Genomic DNA, 21,255 nt, shown 5'->3' with positions numbered 1-21,255 from the left:
AAGAACAATCATCTGTTATCCACCTAAAGACGCTAAGGGGGAGGGGCAGGCTATAAAGAAGGCCCAGCCCCCGTCGCGCTTCCTCCGGCCGGCGGCGTGACACGTCACTTCCGGGCCCGATGGGAGCCTCCTGCTCATTCTCTTTAGTGTTTGCCCTGTTTGCGTCTCTCATTCAAGTCCCCGTTAGTAGAAGCCCCCCTCTAGCCCTCCCCGCCCCCCCGCACCCGCCCGGCAGCCCCCGAGGAGCATCGTTCCCTTCACCACCCATGGACTAAAGCGCCTCTCTCCCCAGGCGACCGCACTTGCTGCCCCCCCCTCCCCCGTTCCTCCACACGCCCGTGCCGCGGCCCGTTCGGAGTCAACGGAAGAGAGGTGAGCGCAGAATGAGGAAGAGACGCTGGTAGATAAATCATGAGGAGAGGAGGAGGGGGGAATTGGGGGTGGGGTGTGGGCGCTCCGGTCACCTCAGGCTCTTTCCTCCTCCCTCCACTGGGGCCGAGAGACGGCTTCGGAATTGGTGGTTGAGCGGAAGGTTGTGGCTAGGCCGCAGCGGACAGAGAGAGAGAGAGACTGTGGCACGAGACAGATGGGCGAGCGGGGCAGGCTGCCGTTCACTTTCCGGAAAGTAAGAAAGGAAAAGAAAAACCCAGCTTCCGAGAGCTCTCTGTACAGAAGAGACAATAGGGGAGACTGTCAGCTTAGGTTTAGGCTGATGCGTTCGTGGAGGGTCTGCAGTAGTAGTAAAAATGACCGCCAGTAATAGCTTGTCTAGAAGTTATGGGAAACCAGAGGTCTTTTTCGTGAGATATGTAAAAGGATTCCTTTAAATGCTATTGCAGTGACGTTAAAACATTTATAGTATGTTGACTACACATCCTAGTTGACTAGGACTACTGGAAGTCGATCAGCTGTGGCCAGCAGTATAAAGTTGGACCCTATCATTAAGAGTTGCCTTTATTAAGCAATTTCCTGAGAGACACATAGCAATATTTTTTTAAAAGCATATTCGATCCTAAGTGTTCTAGCATCAATTGGCAATTTGGCCCCAATACTATACACAAAGATTGAAATCGTCACTTTAGTGGGAAGCACATCTTTGACATATAAGCAGTTGGTGTTTATAATATTTGCTGTAAAGGATTTGATTATAATGGTAGTGTAATAACGTTGCATACAATGCCCAAAGTTTCATGATCAATAAGATTTCTTATAAAAGAATCTTAACTGAGAACTTCATTTCATTTAAGTTTTAGTGTAGTTTCAGTTTACAGGTACTGGGTCTGTCCCTAGTGGGCTCACAGTCTTGTACTCCTGTTGTACCTTTGACTAAGTATTCAGGCGAAAAATTCTGATTTGAGTGGGTGGCTTTTTTGGTTAGGTAAAATGATTATTAATTAAACTGTATTATTTGATCTTTTAAGTAGAATACATTATTCTTCAGGGTAATGTTGGCAGATGGCTTGTTTCCTAAGTTGAGTTTAAAATTACAAAAATATTTCAAAACTGTTATAGTTTGGACACACTGATCCACATGGACAAGGTGTACTGCACAAAATGAGCAAATAAAATGTGACTGGAACAAGTTCTACCCTTATTTTGCTTTTCTAAATAAAGAACAAAATTTTGCTTTTTAAATAGAAAATTGTAAGAGTCGAACTATTCTAAATTCTCACATGAGAGAGAATCTTCTCGTGGGCATTTGATGAACTTCATTACACTATGTAAATACAGGAATTTTTTTGGTGGGGTGGGAGGCATACTTTTCAGGTTAACACATATGTGCTTACCACCTTCAGAGTATTATGTGAAATGGTGTACTTTACAATCAGACTGTGACAAAATATAACCAGCATACGAGGAAAGAGTATATGTAAGTCTTACTTTGTTAGGGATTCTTTTTCTAAGCCACAGTAAAAAGTGGCCTGCTTTTCTGTAGGTGCATGTTTTGGGCATATTCCGGACCAGTTTTTACCACATCTACAAACCTTAACACCACACATTGATCTAGCAGTAAAGGCTCATGCGCTACATGTGTGGTGACCGGTCTGCACACACCAAGTGCCAATTACTGCTAGAACCAGCGTGTGTCGGAGGAAATAAATAATTCGTCCACACGTTATGGGCACACACCAAATCTGAAATTACTGACAGGAGTGTGTGCTGGCCTGGTTGTAGTCTCATTTAGGCACATGCTGCATGAATGTAGAACCTACTGCGGCTTAGTACTACTACTACTACTACTTAAGCGCTACCAGGGTCACGCAGCGCTGTACAATTTAACAAGGAAGGACAGTTCCTGCTCAAAGGAGCTTACAATCTAAAAGGACCCCTTAGTTTTTAAGTATTAAGTGCACCTCACACACACACAAGGTGTGTATAAAAGTGACAGAACACTGGAAAACCACTACTCTTAGTATATGCTCACCTTGCCTGCCTTAGATCTTCCACTCTTTGTGAAATGGTCAGCATGGAAAAGGCAGAACTTCCTAAAGAAAGGATCTTGGGGATGGTGGGAGGAGTGTTAGTGCTGGGCCTGTAGGGTAGCATAGGAGATTGCCCTAGGTTGGGGTGCAGGTTGATGGAGGGAATGCATGAACATTTGATTCAACAGGAAAGGGTATCTAGCAATAGTACATATGCCATGAAAACACTTATATACTAATTCTAAAGAACCTAAAAGTAGAATTGGTAAGTATAATATAGCTAGACTTAAATCAGGAAAGGTAATGATCAATGGATTTAAATGTTGGGAAGGAATTTGTATGTGGTGTGTGTGTGTGTGTGTATATATATATTATAAATTTATCAGTCTTTATTTTCCACATAGTTGCCAAAAATTTGAACACTGAAGACTAGAATCCACATGCCCATCTCATTTACTAGTCTCTGCAGATCTAGAAGAATGATCATGAAATGCATTCTTGATCAGTTTTCAATTATATTGAAGGTTTTCCGTAGCTCCATTTCTCTTTAGAAGTTCAAATTGATGATACATATCAAGACCTGCATAGTCTACATAGCCTATTTCATATAAAAATCATTTAATAGAAATATTTCCTTGTGCACTATTCATTTTGTAATGCTGTAAATATAATTTTAAGTTATATGAGAACTAAGGAATGTTTGTCATAAAAATAGCAAGATTTAAATAAGATTAAGAGGTAGATTGTATTTACAGGAAAAATATTGGAAGTGTTTAGCTTTAATTTCATAGCTTTATTAACAGTTGAAAGTCTGCTCGTGCTGTATTGCTGCTGTTACATAATGCACTTGAACCACTGTGAAGGGACATAGAAGTGGCATTCAAGTCTTCTGTGCTCTGGCCAGTTATTAGGGCATCTCCCTTCTGTGTAACTATGCTAGTAGTACAGCGATTGCTTCCTTCTAGTCCCTTCTGTTTAATAGCTTATAGTAGAGAATGACATGGGGGCAAAATTTGTCGCACAACCAATCTTACTGTAAGAAGGAGAAGCAATAGAAAATCTTGAAAATCAATATAAAATAAAATCCCTGCTCCCAAAAACCACCCAGTTAAGTATACTCACTGTGAAGAATCAAAAATAATGTAGTGAAAAAAGACCTCAGCAAGTTGGCCTGATAACTTTCAATCACAGGGCAACTCTATCTCATCAAGGTTATTAAAACAATTCCACATAATTGCTAGTGAAAATGTATCAATACGCTCTTCATTTTCAGTGAGGACACTTAAACAGCAAAACAGAGGAGAATTTAAAAAACGAGGAAACTTAAAAATTCGAACAGTATTTAGATGAAATTCTCCTGTTGAATGGAGCCTTCAGAGTCCAGGATTCTTATCATCCAAAATGTACAAAAGTTTTCAAAGTTCCCAACAGGGATTCCCAATTTCGTGTACCAACCACTGCATCACAGCATTCTTCTGCTGTTCTAACTTTTCTGACACAAGAGGCATCCAAAGTGGCCACCATAACCAAAATTCCAAGATTTAAACTCTCTGGCATCATTAAACCATATCCCTTTGATAACCAAACACCAATCAAAAAAACAGAATTGGAAATGGCCGCCTATTCAGTCATGATGTTCAAACCCCATGGAATCAGTGTCAAAATGGAAAATCCATCTCTGCTCACTTTGACAAAGCCACCGCTGAAGATTTCTCCTGCATTCTGTAGGTAATATTCGTTCGAAAGCAGTGCAGTAGAAGGAATCAAAACTGTGACTCTTCTCCATGCAATGTTCCACTAATGGTTCTGAAATCTTACATGCTTTAACACAATGTTGATGTTCTGTTAGCCTAACTTTCAACATCCTTGAAGTCTGTCCTGTGTATAAAAGTCCACAAGGGCATCGTAAAAGGTAAATAATACCCACAGAAAGGCATGAAGTAAAACCTTTCTGTCAAGATTTCCCCATAAACAGGATCTCTGTAGATTTGAGGTTCAATCATTATTGGACAAAAGGAACACTGCTCACATTTGCAGTGTCCCCAGTCTTTTGTCACAGCTGGACCAGTAGAATGCCATACTTCACGCTGGCTTAATTTATTACACAAATGAAAAAAATGATTCTAGAATTTTCAGTACACAGATGAACTTTTAAAAGATTCAAATACAGTCTAATTCTCTTGCAAAGTTCTTCAGATCTGTTAGTATATTTCATAATGAACTGCACTTCTCCTATAAACCAACAGCTGGTCCTATGGATTATTCCAGACTCTCTTCACCACTTTATACACCACCTGAGCACTCATCTTGCTCAGTTGTGCTACCTGCTGCTGATATTCGTCATCTAACATACAAATTCAACGATATCTTAAACATTGAGAGAATGGAATACTTGTACAAAGATAAAGAGGCATGTTTGAAAAATGTAGCAAAGTGTTCTTATCAGTAGGTTTGATAAACACTGTGGTGAAGAACTGGTTCCTTTCATAACTCGATTGAACATCCAAAAACGTTATCTGGGTCTTGTGAATGTGCGCTTCAAACTGAATCTGAGGAATAGTCAACTTCCCTAGCTGATGTTTGTGACAGTTCTTCATGATTCTGCTTCTCCCCTTGAATTTTAACTTGTAATCTTTTAATCAGAAGAAGCATCAAACCCAGTGAACATCTAATTAAAATCATGTTCCATTGTAACACACATTCCTCGTTGTCTTCAAACATCCGTGGTGCTTTATTCAGTCTCAATTCCCTAGGAATAACTTCATTCTTACAATGTTACACCGTGCTTGCACTATGCAGCTGTAAGCTGTCAGTTCATCCATACAAAGATCCTGGAACAACCTCTTGTCTTCCACCTAAACTTGTGGCATGAACAGTAGAGAATGACACGGAGTCAAAGTTTGTCCTTATCCCCATCCTGTCCCCACAATTCTGTTTGAAATTACTGTTACTCAGGAGTGTCAAGACAGCTTCTTGAATTTCTGCTGGTGCTTACCGGAGGTTGTATCTCTTGATGTTTTTCTTCTGTTCTTTTATTCCTCATGCAATATGCTGCACACTAAATACAAGGGGATAGTGAAGTTCTGCTGGCCAGAACTTCAACCCTAATCCAGTAGATACTAGGCAAGTACAGTGTGAGACCCCCACAGATGGGAACTGGGAAAGTAAGCCTTGAGTACAGGTGGAGGAGCACCTGGTCTATTAAGGACAAATACTCCTTTATCAGCCCCCAGAGCCTAATCCACCACTGTGTCCTGCAGGGTCATGGCAGCTAGTTCCCTGAAGACGGAAGACGCTGAAGTGGATTACCAAGTTGGCCGTGCTAGACCCAATGATTTGTCTGCAGAGAATGTGATCCATGGGTCTGCCTTGGAGACAGTAACCCCTATAGTGGCTATATTGGACACTATCTGGAAGGCGATTCAAAACCTTAATATTACTGTAGCTATTCACACAGGAACCTACTTTACTAGTATTCTATCTCATTCCTTGGAAAATACAAAACAGGAATTTGCTCTACATTTTAATCAGGCACAACTGGAGGTTAATAAGTTGAAAAGAACAGTGAATGCTGTCATGAAAGGCAAAGTTATGTTTCACTGGAGAATAGCAAGCCAAACCACCACAAGGGTGGAGGTACACAAATTCCTACGAAAAGTAGAATCTGAGGAAAGCCTACTCCTCCTACTCCCCCTTCACTGGAGAATAGAGCAGGTTGAAAATTTTAAGAGACTGAACCTTTATATCTTGAACTTTCTAGCTATGGGTGTAGCCCCTATTGACTTTTTAAAAATATATATATTATTGAAGTCTTAGTTTTCCTCTTCAGCTATGCCGCCGATTAATAAAATATATTTAAAGCACAGGATGTTGGTAATGGATTACAAAGATTTGTCTACTGTTCTTGAAGATTCCTTATCTGAAGTGTTGGATCAGTTTTCATTGCTTGTCTCATTTGTATTTGAACAGGACCTCGATGCTGTAATGAGACTGTATTTCAGGAATTCTTGTGTACTGTTTTGTGGTCATATGATCTGGATATATCCAGATGTGACAAAAACTATACAGGATAGGAGGAAGTTGTTCCTGGCTTTGAGAGAAAGACATAAGAATAGACATACTGAGTCAGACCAGTGGTCCATCTAACCCAGTATCCTGTTTCTAGTAGTGGCCAGTCCAGATCACAAGTACCTGGCAGAAACCCAAATAGTAGCAATATTCCATGCTACCAATCTCAGGGCAACCAGTGGCTTCCCCATGTCTGTCTCAATAGCAGACTATGGGCTTTTCCTCCGTGAACTTGTCTAAACCTTTTTTAAACCCAGATACACTAACTCCTGTTGTTATATCTTCTGGCAAAGAGTTCCAGAGCTTAACTATTGTTGAGTGAAAAAATATTTCCTCCTATTTGTTTTAAAAGTATTTCCATTTAACTTCATTGAATGTCCCGTAGTCTTTGTACTTTTTGAAAGAGTAAAACATCGATTCACTTCTACTCATTCTACACCACTCAGGATTTTGTAGACCTCAATCATTTCTCCCTTCTGTCTCTTTTCCAAGCTAAAGAGCTCTAACCTTTTTAGCCATTTTTCATATGAGAGGAGTTCATCCCTTCTATCATTTTGGTCGCTCTTCTTTGAACCTTTTCTAATTCCACTATATCTTTTTTTTTTTTTTTTTTTTTAATACGGCAACCAGAACTGAGCACAATACTCTAGGTGAGGTCACACCATGGAGCGATACAGAGGCATTATAGTATTTTCAGGCTTTATTTACCATCCCTTTCCTAACAATTCCTAGCATCCTTTTTGGTTTTTTGTCGGTGGCCGCTGCACACTGGGTAGAAGATTTTGGCGTATTATCTACAACAACACCTGGATCTTTTTCTTGGGTGCTGACCCACAAGGTGGACCACTATGATTTGGATTGTTCTTCCCAATGTTATTCACTTTGCATTTGTCCACATTAAATTTCATCTGCCATTTGAATGCCCAGTCTTCCATTTTCCTAAGGTCTTCCTGCAAATTTAATCACTTCACTTGTCATTCCAATTTCCAGATTATTTATAAATATATTAAATAGCACTGGTCCTAGTACCAGATCCCTGTGGCACTCCACTACTCACCTTCCTCCATTGAGAGAAATGGCCATTTAACCCTATCCTCTGTTTTCTGTCCAATAACCAGTTCCTAGTCCACAGCAGAAACATTGCCTCCTATCCCCTATCATGTGACCTTGGGGCATCCTTCTTGTTAGCATGCCCATGTAAATGCTTGGTTTGCTAGTTAGCTGTCAAATATGTTTTATTTTTTTGTTCAGATCTGCTAAAAGCCTTCATAGATATGAAGAAAATCTCCAGTGGGCGTGGAGCGATGATTAGTTGATGTGCTTGAAGGAAAAGTGGGGTTATTGTTTTCAAGTTAATGCCTTTTTTTTTTTGTTTCTTTTGATCATCTCTTCTATTGTATACTCCTCCCAATTTTTTTTGAGGTCTAAGGAAGAGAGGCAATTGGTTCTAATGACCTCAGTGTTAGAATTACTAGAACAAGTGTGGACTTGTAAATGTTATTTCTATTTATAAATAAAATAAAATTACTGTTATTGCAGATTTACTGTGCATCCCCATCCTCATGTCATTTTCTAGCAGTTTATAATATAGCCCATTTCAAAGATAACTGAAGTATTTAAAGGAACAAGTAACTTTCTGCTACATTGTTGCACTTCAGGTGTCACACTCTAATCCTGTGTTGAATGCATTATGTGGTACTGATACACGTTTCTGAGCAGTACTTCAGTGTTACCTTCTCTAAGCTCATCATTAACTATTTAAATGAAGATAGAAAACAAAAAAGAAGCAGTAGGGGATTCCCTAATACTTTCAGTAATCAGAAGAATTATTGCACAGATAATACTTTTTGATAGTGCTCTGAATCAACATTTTTGAATGCTTTACACATTTGATTCCATGCTGGTTCCACTCGGGGATAAACAGTGAATTTCCCCCAAGTATATCTAATTACCAGTGGTTTATGGACTTTCGTCCAGGAACTTGTCCAAATCTTTTGTTAATTCAGCTATGCTGGTTCTACTACATCCTCTAGCTATAGAGCTTGATTTTTACATTATGTATGAAACTATTTTCTCAGATTTATTTTTTAGTGTGCCAGTTAATAACTTCATAAGTGTCCCCTAGTTTTTGTACTTATTGAATGAGTAGAAAATCAGTTGTTTGCCTGTTCCATTCTGCTCAAGATGTGTTAGATCTTTTGATCTTATTTCCTCTCTGTGTCATATCGCCAAGCTGAAGAATCCTAACCTCTTCAGCCTTTTTTTTTCTTTTTTAAAGGGGAGCTATTGCATTCCCCTTTTTTATTTCCCTTTCTCTGTATTTTTTTTCAAGTTCTGTTATGTCAGTGTTTCCTGGACTCTGTGGTTATGATCCCATTTTAATGGGGAAAACAAGCATGCACCCCCCCCCCCCACCTGTGTCTATGCTCCAATCCATCACGTATTGTCAGCTGCAGTACTGCTGTAATCCCGTGCTGCAAGTTGAGCCCATTTAGAGTGTCCATATGCTTGTGTGGGCCAGTGGAATGTGTGTTCCTATCTTGTCCATGACTTCAAATGTGAATTTTGTGACTCCATTTGGAGTTGACACACAGTTTAGCAGGTGCTGTACCTTTTTTTCTCTCTCTTAATGTGGCAACCAGGATTATTATTTTTTTTTAATTTCTATTTATTAGTATATAGTCAATTTACAAGTCATAACACTTGAACAAGCAATTCAGAGAGGTAAAAAATTACATCCAATAATACAAAGAAAAGGCAAATGGTTAATCTTCTTTTAGACCACAATTTAAGGAGGCCTGTGTAACATATAACTCAGGAGATAAGCTTCAAAATATTATTCACAAATAACGCTATAACATGCTATTACCGTCCCCTTATTATTTATTCTCAACCGTGGGTAATACTGTGTGGACCTTTTTTAAATCTATGAAGGCACGTAATTGTTCTGAAAGAAAAAAGACATATTTTATCCCAATACTTAACAACACATTTGCATGGATAATTAAGATAAAAAGAAGCCCCCAATGCCAAAGTGTCCATTCTTAAAGCCAGAAACGCTTTCCTCCTATTTTGTGTTTGCTTTGTGACCTCTGGGAATATTCAGACTTTTTTTACCATAGAACAAAGTTTGCAAATTTCGGAGGGATAGCCTTTTCACCGCTTCCAAGTCTTGTTCGAACACAAATGAAACCAATAAGGTCATCCTTTCCAAATCTGCTGATAGTGATGTTTCTAAAAGTTCAGATATATTTAATGAATCTTTCTTTTCTTGACCAATCATTTCCAGAGTGTTCTCCAAGATTCTCTTATTAGGTATATAATATATCCGATTTATCGGTGGAATGGTTTCCGGGGTAAATTTCAAAACTTCAAGCAAATATTTCTTAAACACTCCAAAGGGGTAATGCCCGTAGATTTTGGAAAGTTCAGGAAACGAAGATTTAATCTACGATTGTAATTTTCTATCTGTTCAATCTTTCGGTGTATTATCATTTTATCTTTTACCACCATTGCGGAGCAGTCTTGTAAGTTCTTTAAATCGTCTTTAATTTTATTCACTTGAGTGTTAAATTCCATCTTTATGGCTTCTAATGAATTAAAGTATCAACAGTACTCACTAAAGTTGAAACGTCAGTTGTAGAGCTAGCCACTGTATTATCCAACTGTTGGAGAGCTTCCCAAATGCTCTCCAGCGTTACCGACTCTGGCTGTTTTAATGGCGCTATGCGCTCAGTCGAAGCACAAACAGGCCTCAGACCTTCCTGGGGTCCTGTTTTCTCAGTACCTCGATCCGGAGGTCTTCCCTCAACTTCTTCAAGTTCAGGAGGCCTCGAGACAAACGTCCTTCGGGGAGAGCCGGGGGAGAAAGAGTAACATCTAGCCCCAAGTCTCCAATGTCTCCTCCACCCGGAGCAACAGCAGGGCTCCTCCCGGCATTCTGGGTAGGGGCTCTCGTGGCGAACCTTTCGATGGACTGCTGCTGAGATGAGGCCAGCAGATGGGAGATAAAGGTAGAGGAAAAAGCTTAACTTTATTAGTGACCTCACCAGTATTAACTGGTGTTGCTCCCTGGAAAGATCAGTATTTTCTCTACCTCAGCAAATGGTAGGTCATGCTGTCTGGTGCTCCTGGTCCTTGACCTAGCTCCCTACTCTGCTAGCCACAGTCACACAGCTTGGTTGAGCCTAAGGATCGCTCCCAGGTTATCCAATCACCACTGTACCTGGTCGAGAGTAGAACTTGGCTCTGCTCCCCCCCCCCCCCCCCAGTTGTGCTTGTTAGTTTCCACTGGGTGAGGCTTGTGGCTCAGTCCTATGTGACCCTTTCCAAGGGGTGTGGGGGTGTGAGTCCTCATCCTCTCACCCTGTTTGGCTGTAATCCCTCCAGGCTCCCCTGCAGTTCCGAGACATAGTACAAAAAAAATCCTAATTGGCTTTGCCTGGCTTGACTTTATTCCCTGGTGCAGATTATAAAGGTATTGTGGGGGGGTGGGAAGAATACAAAGTGCACCCGAGAGAGCAGGCGGTTTGGCGCATATGCCGGTGCCACAGGCCCAAGTCTGCTTGAGCAGGAGGGCAGGTCTACATGCACTGTCCACATGGCCAAGCATGCCTATGAGCAGATGCTGCAGTATCTGCAAGAGCCAGCAGATAGCACATCTGCCAGCTCTGTCTATGCCTCCTGTGATGAGCTGTTTCCAACTTGAGAAATTGCCTCTGTGGGGACACCAGAGCTTTTTCTTCCTGCAATGAGGCATCGGGACCCACCTTGGGAACGATGACCATTTTACCCCAACTTATCTTTTCTCCTGCTGCTGTTTCTGAGCAGCTTGCCTTCCCATCCACCTTGGGTACACCTGCAGCGGAATCCCGATAGGACCCCCCCCCCCCCCCCGTGTATTTTGGCTCCAGAACTTGACCCAAATGGTCAGAAGTCCTGCAGTAGGAGGCTGGCCCCTCGGTCAGTGGTGGGGCCCCTAGGGTCCCAGGCACTCAAGGGGGTGGGGGAGTCACAGATGTTCCAGTGAGCTCTGGGGAGTTGGGGGAGGATCTGTAAGTTTTCTCTGACACTCAGTCTCTCTCAGATTCTAATTTAGATGATGCTCCCTCAAAGGAAGAGGAGCAGTTCCATATGATCTGGCTCTTCCATCATGAGGAGCGCTCTCATCTCACTGATGAGGTTACAGAGACACTTGGGATGCTTATATCTCCTGCTGTGGACCCCTCTGAGGGGAATTCTGTCTTGGAAGGCCTTGTGGGAGTTCCTGAAGCATGTTACTTTTCATAAGGCTCTTACCAGCATGATTCTGGCAGAGTAGAAGGACCTGGATGGGGCTGTCAGGTGGGCTTGGGCCCTTGATTGCCTGTATTCCTTCGCCCCTGAGGAGGTGATCTACTTGGTGGACACTCTCATTACAGCAGTCACTAAGGTGACCGCTGTCCCCGTTGAAGGCGGTTCAGCTCTCAGAGAGCTCCATGATTAGCAGGTGGAACAGCAGTTATGTGTAGCCTTTTCAGACAATTTCTCCTTCCTTAGTGTCTAGCTACACTGTTCTGCAAGGGTGGGATGTATTGAATCAGATCTACTGTTTGGGGGGAGACAAGGCCCTCCCCCTCCGAATGATAGCCCTGCCAAAGTCTGAATGGACCCTGGCCAACATGTCCAATCTGTAGTGCTCAATAAATGAAAGAAGCAACAACCGTGTCACCACTCTACAAACCTTTTCAGGAGCCACCACCTGGGTCTCTGTCTAGGACGTGGCCTGAGCCCATATGGAGTGGACCTTTAAAAAGTTCAATAAATCTTTGATGTAATACCTTAAAGTTAAATACTTTTTTAAAAAGTTATATATCAGGAATCTGAGTCTTCCAAGGAGAGAGTCTGTCCCGCACACCAGGTTTCAAAAACCTTCCACACTTTGACATAAGCCAGAGACATGGAGGACTTCCAAGACTGGAGCAACATAGAAATCACCATTGGAGAAAAAACACGATTCTCTAAGCACCTGTTTTGCATCCAGTCCTCTGAAAACTTAGGCCTGGGACTCTGGGTGTAATTTGTGCTTTCCCTTTCAGTGTAAAAAACCTACAAAAAAAAAAAAAAAAGATTTTAATCACATGTATTACAATTTCCAGCAATATGGGTTTCCTGGAGTTTGCAGAGTAGTGACTGCCACTCCGTGGTAGTATGTTCGCTTGATTATTTCAGCTGCAATGATTGATGGGACTTGTGTGCATTACAAAAAGGAACCTTCTGCTATGTCGGCAGATGCATGTTGGTTTTTTCTAGGGAGCACCACTAGGTAATACCGGTGAGGTCACTAGTAAAGCTCATCTTTTTTTCTCTACCTCCATCTGCTGGTAGGTGGGGATAACACCCACTTGTGCAAAACAGTGTAACTGACTAAAGGAATGAAAATTTGTATCAGGTAAGACATAATTTCTCCTTTCAAGTACTCTGGAAAAAGCCTGTCTGGAGTCAGTGGGAACTACTAAAAAACCAAGAAGTACTGAGGGGTTGGTAAGGAAATAAACAAATGAAATTCTTTGCCTCTCTCCTTATTGAGGAACAGCAGAGAACTGTGAGGTCTTGCAAAAGAAACTTTTGAGAGTAAGGGTCTGGGCCTTTGAATGGTAGATGGCCAGAGAAGTCACCACCTAAAATCTTGGAGTCATTGTGGTTAATTGAAATTTAAGCTCAGTGTACTATGGCTGCTTTAAAAGTAAGTAATGTTGGATTATTTGAAGAGGTCTGAAGAACAAACCTGATAATATTGTTATGCCACTATTACAATAAAGCTTTTTATACTAGTGGCAAATGTGTAGTACAGACTTTGCTATACATAGCTTCTATGAAAATATTTTTGCCACCATTCATTCACACCAAGATTTTTATTTTTGTCTTTACACGTGTTTAAAGCATTGGAAAGGGTTTACTTAGATATATCTTTTTCTCTCTACATATACATCTATCCCTCTGTGGTCTATTCATCAGGATTCTTGGTTTCCCATTTAATATACTTCCCCTATTTTTTAATTTCATACTATTGTACATTTCCCTACTCCCCATCAAGTTCCTCTCTTTTTTTTTTTCTTCCTTTTATTTTTTATTAGCTGTCATACCTTTTTAAGTATAGCACTTCCTTGGTTAATATATTATCTATCTCTTTTTGTACATGTTTCATCATCTTTTAGTTCTGTATCATTTTTATTTCACAGTGTGCCACCAGCAAGCATGTGCCTTTCCTCAATGCAGACAACCCCGTATTACCGGCAAGTCAATAGCCTTCCTTGCCCGATGAGCATGCGCATCTTTTTCCTGCGCTCTAGACGCCACTTTAAATAATAGCTGGTACAGATTCCTTTTTTTTTTTCCTGTGCAAAGGAGATTAGCACCAACTTTTGAACTCCATCAGTAAGTTTAGTATATATTTTTTGAGGGGGATTTGCAGTCGCAAAGGCACAAATGTCTTTATTCAGCTTCTCTTCTGCTTCCCTTTTTACTGTATAACCTCGTAGTGTTTGCAGCCACCACTGTTTTGGGTGTACTTTAATCATATTTGGTACTTTTCTGTCTCGCAGCCTTTAAATCTATTGTAAGCAATTTGTCACTTGTACACAGTATTGCTGGCTCCTTATACTTCTTACCGGTACTTTCATCTGTCACTAGCTTTCTGAGTTATGTTTCTCACCGCACTTGTTACTTGTCTTGTTCCAATACAAGACTTGAGTATGTTTGCCCATTTTACCTTCTTGTGAACTTTTTCCCCAAGTTTTACCAACTTCTAGCTCACACACTTCATTCACATCTTTTGGTCCACAGCAGATTTCATTTTAGCCACCGCCACAAGACTACATTTTGGTTTAGATAGAGTTCAATTCTTCTTTTTCAGTTTTTCCTTTTTTTCCTTTTTGGTTTAGTATTTTTAAGTTCATTAAGCACATCATTTGCTTCTCTTTATTTACAGGAGTATCTGACTTTGTATTTCCACAAGCGTTTTTTTGTATAGTGCATCAGTTCATGTATGTATGGTCTTTAAAGTTTTATGCCTTTTTTTCTTTTATTCTGCTTTAACAATTTATTTGCACGACAACAGAAATAATATTTTGTTTCATTCCATTACTGCCCATTCCACTGGAGGAGTGGCCTAGTGGTTAGGGTGCTGGACTTTGGTCCTGGGGAACTGAGGAACTGAGTTCGATTCCTGGCACAGGCAGCTCCTTGTGACTCTGGGCAAGTCACTTCACCCTCCATTGCCTGCCGCATTGAGCCTGCCATGAGTGGGAAAGCGCGGGGTACAAATGTAACAAAAATAAAATAAAAAATATATAAAAGGCACCACTGAAGCCTCCAGCCGGAAGTGTGAAGCGCCAGAGATATCCGGTTTCCCCATGAGTGAAGGAAAACAGCACAGCACGAAATCCCAGGAAACAGTGAAGGACTCAGAGGGGGGAGGGGAGAGAGATGCCCTCACTCTCTCTGTAACACAAACACAGAACAGCAGGAAACAACACTGAAGGACTGGACTCGGAAGGGGGAGGGAGAGAGGGCAGAGGGCAGGGACACACACACTCCCACATGTACACTCTGAAGAAAACCTTGCTAGCCCCCGTTTCATTTGCATCAGAAATGGGGCTTTTTTACTAGTATACATATATTTTCTCTTCTCTTTCTCTTTTGGATAGACCATTGTTCCCATCTACCCTTAAACACATACCATCAGGTCAGTATTTTATTTATTTTACTTCGTTTACTCTTCCAGTGTTTTAACACCACTTTGATTTTTTTTTTTTTTTTTACCAAAGCACGTTATTAAACAGTATACTATATTAATCTTTTATGTGCTTTATGATTTCTTAATTGAATATGATTGTCATGGCAAATAGATTATAATGTATGAATCCAGTCATTAGTTGATTTTTTTTTTGTCTAAACAATATACTTTATGAATCATCTACATATGTTTTATCACATTTTCTACTCATACATTTTTAACCTATATTGATATTTGTGTTTGATATTTGTATTGATATTCATGTCATGTTATTATTTTTATATTTTCATCTTTGTTTTTATTGTACACTCCTGAGGCAGGCGCGTTTTGTGCCGAAACACTGTGCCATGTTGAGTCTTCAGTATTGATTTTTATGTTATCGTGTACTGTTTTATAAGTATCATAGCAATTTCATTGATCCCATGGTTTGTCCAGCCTTCCTCCATTCCCCGCTCTTTTGTGTACCAAAATATTTTCACAACATATGCTTACCTTTGATATAGCTCACATTTTTAAAGCAAGCAGTCTCTGAAGTGTTGCTAACTAGAATCTATTCAGTAAATAGTCTTTACTCGTTTGTGTGAACTGTTCTAATGTATTTGCATGTTAAATATTCCACTGACTTTCTTTTCTAGGTTGACCTTTAGGTTCCACAGCACTAATCTACACTGAAAGCCATTTACCTGCAATAGTTTGCTTTGGTTGGACGTGAACATGTCTCAAGTACAGAATACATCTGTTGCTCTCTCTGGGAGCCATATATTGAACAAGAACCAGCAATCTCCTGTTTCCCAGCCTTTGCTGAGTATTCCTTCTACTACCAATTTGCTGCCCTCTGAAAATGCAGGTAGACCTATACAGAATTCTGCTTTACCCTCTGCATCTGTTACATCCACCAGTGCAGCTGCAGGTAAGTTGCCACACAGTGGTGGGAAATGGAAAATACTTCTCTGTCTTTTCAGTTTTGATAGGAAACGGATAAACTTGTTTATGGCAGTCAGTATTTCATTCTATGTACTCGATGCTGGAAAAATCTCAGACACTAGATCCCCAAAACTTTGTGGCTAGCTCTTGATGTAGTTAGCCTAGGTCTTAGGCTTGAGGAGAAAAGATGCGGCTAGCTAGAGATGAAGATCCTCTGTAGCCCAGAGATGCTACTTGTTACCAGGCTATGTACAGCTAGTGAGGAGGGAAGACAAAGCTGGAAGGAGAGAGGAAGGGAGATTGACATGGGAAGACAAGAGCAAAGAAACATTTAAAATAAAGCCGTTAAAAACAAAACAAAAAAAAAAGGCAAAAGAGAAACTGGTAAAACAAACAAAAAAATAACTCCCGATATGGGGCTAGAAAGTCGAGTTTTTATCTTTGTACTAATAAAGAAAAAAGTTCCGTTTTCAGCATATTTTCCTCCCTTGTGTTTTTTGTAATTGTATTTTAAACCTTTCTGAACTCCTTTCTGGAACCAGCTTTTACTGGGTAGCAATGCTTTAAACAAGTTAGCAATGCTTTAAAGCAGTGTTATTCACTCCCTGTCCTCAAAGGTTGCCATTTAGGTTTTTAGGAATCATTCTGCCTATGATAGCTTTGCATACAAATCTCTTTTCATACATATTTATTAGAGAGATCCTGAAAACCTGGACTTGTTAGTGGTCCTCAGAATGGGAGTGAAGACCAAGGCCTTAAACCTTCAGTTATTCAGAGTGCATCCCTGATTTTTATAACCTTCCTTTGATAGCCCTTGATGAGGAGCCACTGACATAGTCCCTTCAGAATCTGGTACATGTGCACCTAATTCCAGCTAATAGGTGTTACCATAGAGTAACCATTCCCAACTCAGTCCTCGGGGCACACCTAGTCCCATCGGGTTTTTAGGATATCCACAATGAATATTCATGAGTTAGATTTGCATGCAATTGTGGCAGTAGAATCATATCTCATATGCACATTTATTGTGGATATTCTGAAAACTCAATGGTTCTGGGTATGCCCCAAAGACTGGGTTGGGAATGGCTTCCATAGAGTCTGGAAGGTCAGTCTTGGCTACAAACAAGTTTTGATTTTCAGGGTATCCACAATGAACGTGCAAGAGTGTTGCAAACATCTCATCCATATTTCTCTTGAAAACAAGACTTCCTAGGGACTGTGACTGCTGCCTGTGCAGTCTTACTAGCCTAGGGAGTGAGAGTCTGATCTAGGAGTTGAACTTTGGCCTTCCATAAAGCAATGCACAGTATTAGCTTCTGAAACACTGGGTGACCCACTGTCAGTTTAATGTTGTGCATGTATTTCATTTCCCATGTCACCTGCTAGTACATGGTAATATAAATGTTATGTAAACCACCCTGACCTGTTCCTAGATTTGGCAGTATAGCCAACTGAAATAATTGATAAATGTTTCTAGTATTCAACCAAAAAAAAGCATTTAGTGTTCAGTGATGCAGTATTCTAACTAATTGTTCAAACCATTACATTAGCAGTTAAAACAACCTACAAGCCTCTTCCTTATTTAGAGCTGAGTGATTACTTTTGAAACCTGCTCCCATTATGAATTGGGTAATTGAAATGTATGTATAGCTTGAGCAGCAGAACATTAGATTCAGAAATGGTTCTTAGGCATTCTTGTACAAAGTGTATAAACACCCTTTGGGCTTGTATTATCTGTCTGTGACCTAATTTTGCAGACAAAATTACTCAAGTTACTGTCTTATGCTTTGGGGGATTAAAGTAATATGGTGTTCCAGCGCTTTATCTGGAGGCTCAGGTGTGCTGTCAATCGTGTTCAATGCCATGCCCCCAAGAATGCAGCCTTTTAATACTTGTTTCTATAAACGGCTGCCAACTAAAATTGTTCTGAAAGTGCAGTTTGGTAAATTGTATTATAAGAGGAAGCAATAGAGCCAAGAATCAGTTATTTGGTAGAAAAGAGGGGAGGAAGACAGCTTGGAAAGCTGGATGGACCTGTTGGTTTTTCTGTTACTATTATATTAAAATGATTTAACATACAAATTTTCTTCCAATATATGTGTGTTAAATATAAAGGAATATAGTAATGCTTTAGTATGGTTCAGTCAGGATATTGTTTGCCTGGTCCCAGATTTAGTGTATAAATTAGTTATTTATTGGGATTTATTAATCGCCTTTATGAAGAATCACCCAAGGCGGTGTACAGTAGGTACAGTTTAACATCAAACTTGCAATTTTGTTAACAGCATAACAATAGAAAAATGAACAAAGATAGAGACAGAATGAAAGAGGAAAACCTGAAAGCAGCAAATTGAGACCTAATAATAGGACTACCATGAAACAGGATTAAAGATATACACATTTAACAGCACTGAAATTCAAATAACAGAGATATAATACGATGTAAGCATAATAGCGATGGAGTATCTAATAAGCACACAATTAGAACATTCAAATAACATTGCTATGATACTAATGTTTCTTTAAAATACAGCTTACCATATAGCTGAGGGACCAAGTGCAGATACATACATGGGGACAAGATGCGTTGTATAAATGATAATATAGATTGCCTCCAGTATGAGGAGCAGTCATACTGTACAAAACCAGTAGTTCAAATTGTGACTTTTTTTCTTTAAATATACCTTTTTTCAGTAAAATTCTGGTGTAACATGATCTCAGAATCTTTCTTATGCCTTTTAAATGTCTTTCAGTTTCTTCTAACATGGCAAACCCCAAAGAGAAAACCCCAATGTGTCTTGTGAATGAGTTAGCCCGTTTCAACAAAGTTCAGCCAGAGTATAAGCTTCTCAGTGAACAAGGTCCAGCTCATTCAAAGGTAAATATGGCTAGTCATGCTGACAATATCCACAACATTTTTTTCAGAACTGAAAATACCAAATACTGTGTACTTCTAGAGCTATTTTGAATCTATTGTAGATTACAGCTGTACAGTGTTATTTTGACATGTGCTGAGGATCTCTAATTTTAGCTGACTGCCACAGGTCTGAGGTGATACATATCTTGGGGTTGAACAGGAAAAGATTCTTAATCACAGATTTAAAATCTCTTTTCCTTAGCAGCAGCAGATGAATGCAGAGACTTATGGGTTATGACCATCTACCAGCAGATGAAGATAGAGAGCACTAAACTGTCTTATGGGACAGTATGTTCCTTGGTCAGTATATCTCTGCAGGCAGTGGATGGTCTTTCAAGCTCCTGTCTCATTTTGGATTTGGTTCCTGTTCTGGGTCTCCTGGTTCAGTTGACTTTTGGGGTATCTAGGATAAGTGGTGCCTACTTTAGGGAAACACCTGATGGTGCCAGGTCCCTTCCCCAACCTTCCCTTCACCTGCTTCCCCTCTTTTACTTCCTCACAGATTTAAAAAACAAAACAAAAAAACACCCTAACAAAAGGAACTAAGGGGTGTTTGAGACAGTTCTGTCACTGCGGCTTATTTTAAAAGGAGACTTTGGCTGTGCTGCTGTCAATACTTGTTTTAGCAGAGAAATTACTCCATAATACTCTTTAACTATTTTGGTGAGTACACCTTTAAATTGTTATTGCTATTCACCGTTTTACTTTCAATTCTTCCCAGTGGCGGCTGAGACTGGAAAACGCTGCTCTTGCCGTTCCACTCCACTCATTATTTTATAGACTTCTATCATAGCTCCCTTCAGCCGTCTTTTCTCCAGGCTGAAGAGCCCTAGCCGCTTCAGATTTTCCTCATGGGGCAGTCGTCCCATCCCCTTTATCATTTTCGTCGCCCTTCTCTGTACCTTTGCTATTTCCATAACAGAATAGGAAGGTAAAGTAATATTAGAAGCTTGTACTGGCAGAGAAGTTCCTTCCCCCGCGGGAGATAAATCGCAGTGAGGCAAGATGGCAGTGGGTTTCAAAGAAATCGCCGCAGCAGGGAGTGAGTGCTGAGGAGAATGCTGCCACAAGTCTCCTGCGTGGGAAGTCGACAGCTCCAACAGAGGGAAATCATTCTCGGCTGCCAAAGAAAGGAGTAACTTATTGTCCTGTGCTGGACCTCAAGAAGGTCAATAAGTTTCTAAAGGTCAGGCATTTTCGAATGGAGACCTTACGTTTGGTTATGGCGGTGGTTCAGCCCGGAGAGTATCTCACTTGCACTGGATCTAAAGGAATCATATTTACACATTCCCATTTGGCTGCCTCATCAGCGTTTCCTCAGGTTTGCGATTTTGGCTTGGTACTTTCAGTTTCAGGCAATGCCCTTCAGCCTTGTGACAGCTCTCAGAACCTTTTCCAAGGTTATGGTAGTGTCAGGCTTTCAAGGAGAATCCGGACTCGTGAGCCCTTGGACCACTGCCAAGGAGCGGCAGTGGCAGGCAAAACCACCCCCAAACCAGAGACAAGGCAGAACTCTGATGGGCTGGTAGAAACAGGACTGGAACTGCTGGACTGGAGTTGCAACTGAGGCAAGCAAGCTGGAACAGGCAGGGCAGGAACAGATAGACTTCACCTGCGCTTGACCACCATTCCCCAGGGGTTGAGCCCCCAGGTGCAGGTGGCAGGCAGGACTTACAGGACACAGTGGGTCAAAACGAGCTAGGCTGAACAGACACTGAGGGTCAGAGGGAAAAGAAACAAACATGGGAGACAAGGCTGGGAACTGGGCTAGAACTCACTGGCAAACACTACACCACAAGACAGAAAGTGGACAGGCTAAAGGACCAGGACTGAAAGCTGCAAGCAGCCACTGAGAAGGGTACAAAGACAGGTAACAGCAAGGACAGAGAGCTGCCAAGCAGCCAGTAGGGAAAAACACTGACAGACAAAAGGGCAAGAACAGAAAGCTGCCCAGCAGCCACTAGGAAGGGAACTAGCAAAAAAATGCTAACAGCACCTACACAGACTAACCAGGGACCAGACAAAGAAATACAAGACTAGGAAACAAGGAATAAAGTACAAGATAAACTACACAAAGACTAGACTAGAACCAGGCAAGGATTACAGACATTAAACAGACTAGGCAGAAGTGCAACAGAGTACACCAA

At 40.8% G+C, this 21,255-nt stretch overlaps 1 protein-coding gene across 1 annotated transcript in view; it reads left to right on the top strand.

Moving 5' to 3' along the window:
• Nucleotides 1–201: 201 nt before the first annotated feature.
• The window catches only part of STAU1 (staufen double-stranded RNA binding protein 1), an 81,725-nt gene continuing 60,671 nt past the window's right edge, over nucleotides 202–21,255 (top strand). The window contains 3 exon segments of the mRNA XM_030213062.1: nucleotides 202–372; nucleotides 15,903–16,177; nucleotides 18,945–19,069. Of these exon segments, the coding sequence (XP_030068922.1) occupies nucleotides 15,982–16,177; nucleotides 18,945–19,069 (321 nt within the window). The 5' untranslated portion in view covers nucleotides 202–372; nucleotides 15,903–15,981.

Source organism: Microcaecilia unicolor, chromosome 8, assembly GCF_901765095.1.
Source record: "Microcaecilia unicolor chromosome 8, aMicUni1.1, whole genome shotgun sequence".
Lineage (NCBI taxonomy): Eukaryota > Metazoa > Chordata > Amphibia > Gymnophiona > Siphonopidae > Microcaecilia > Microcaecilia unicolor.
Note: the sequence above shows the minus strand (reverse complement) of the source record. Positions and strands in the feature narration are given on the sequence as shown.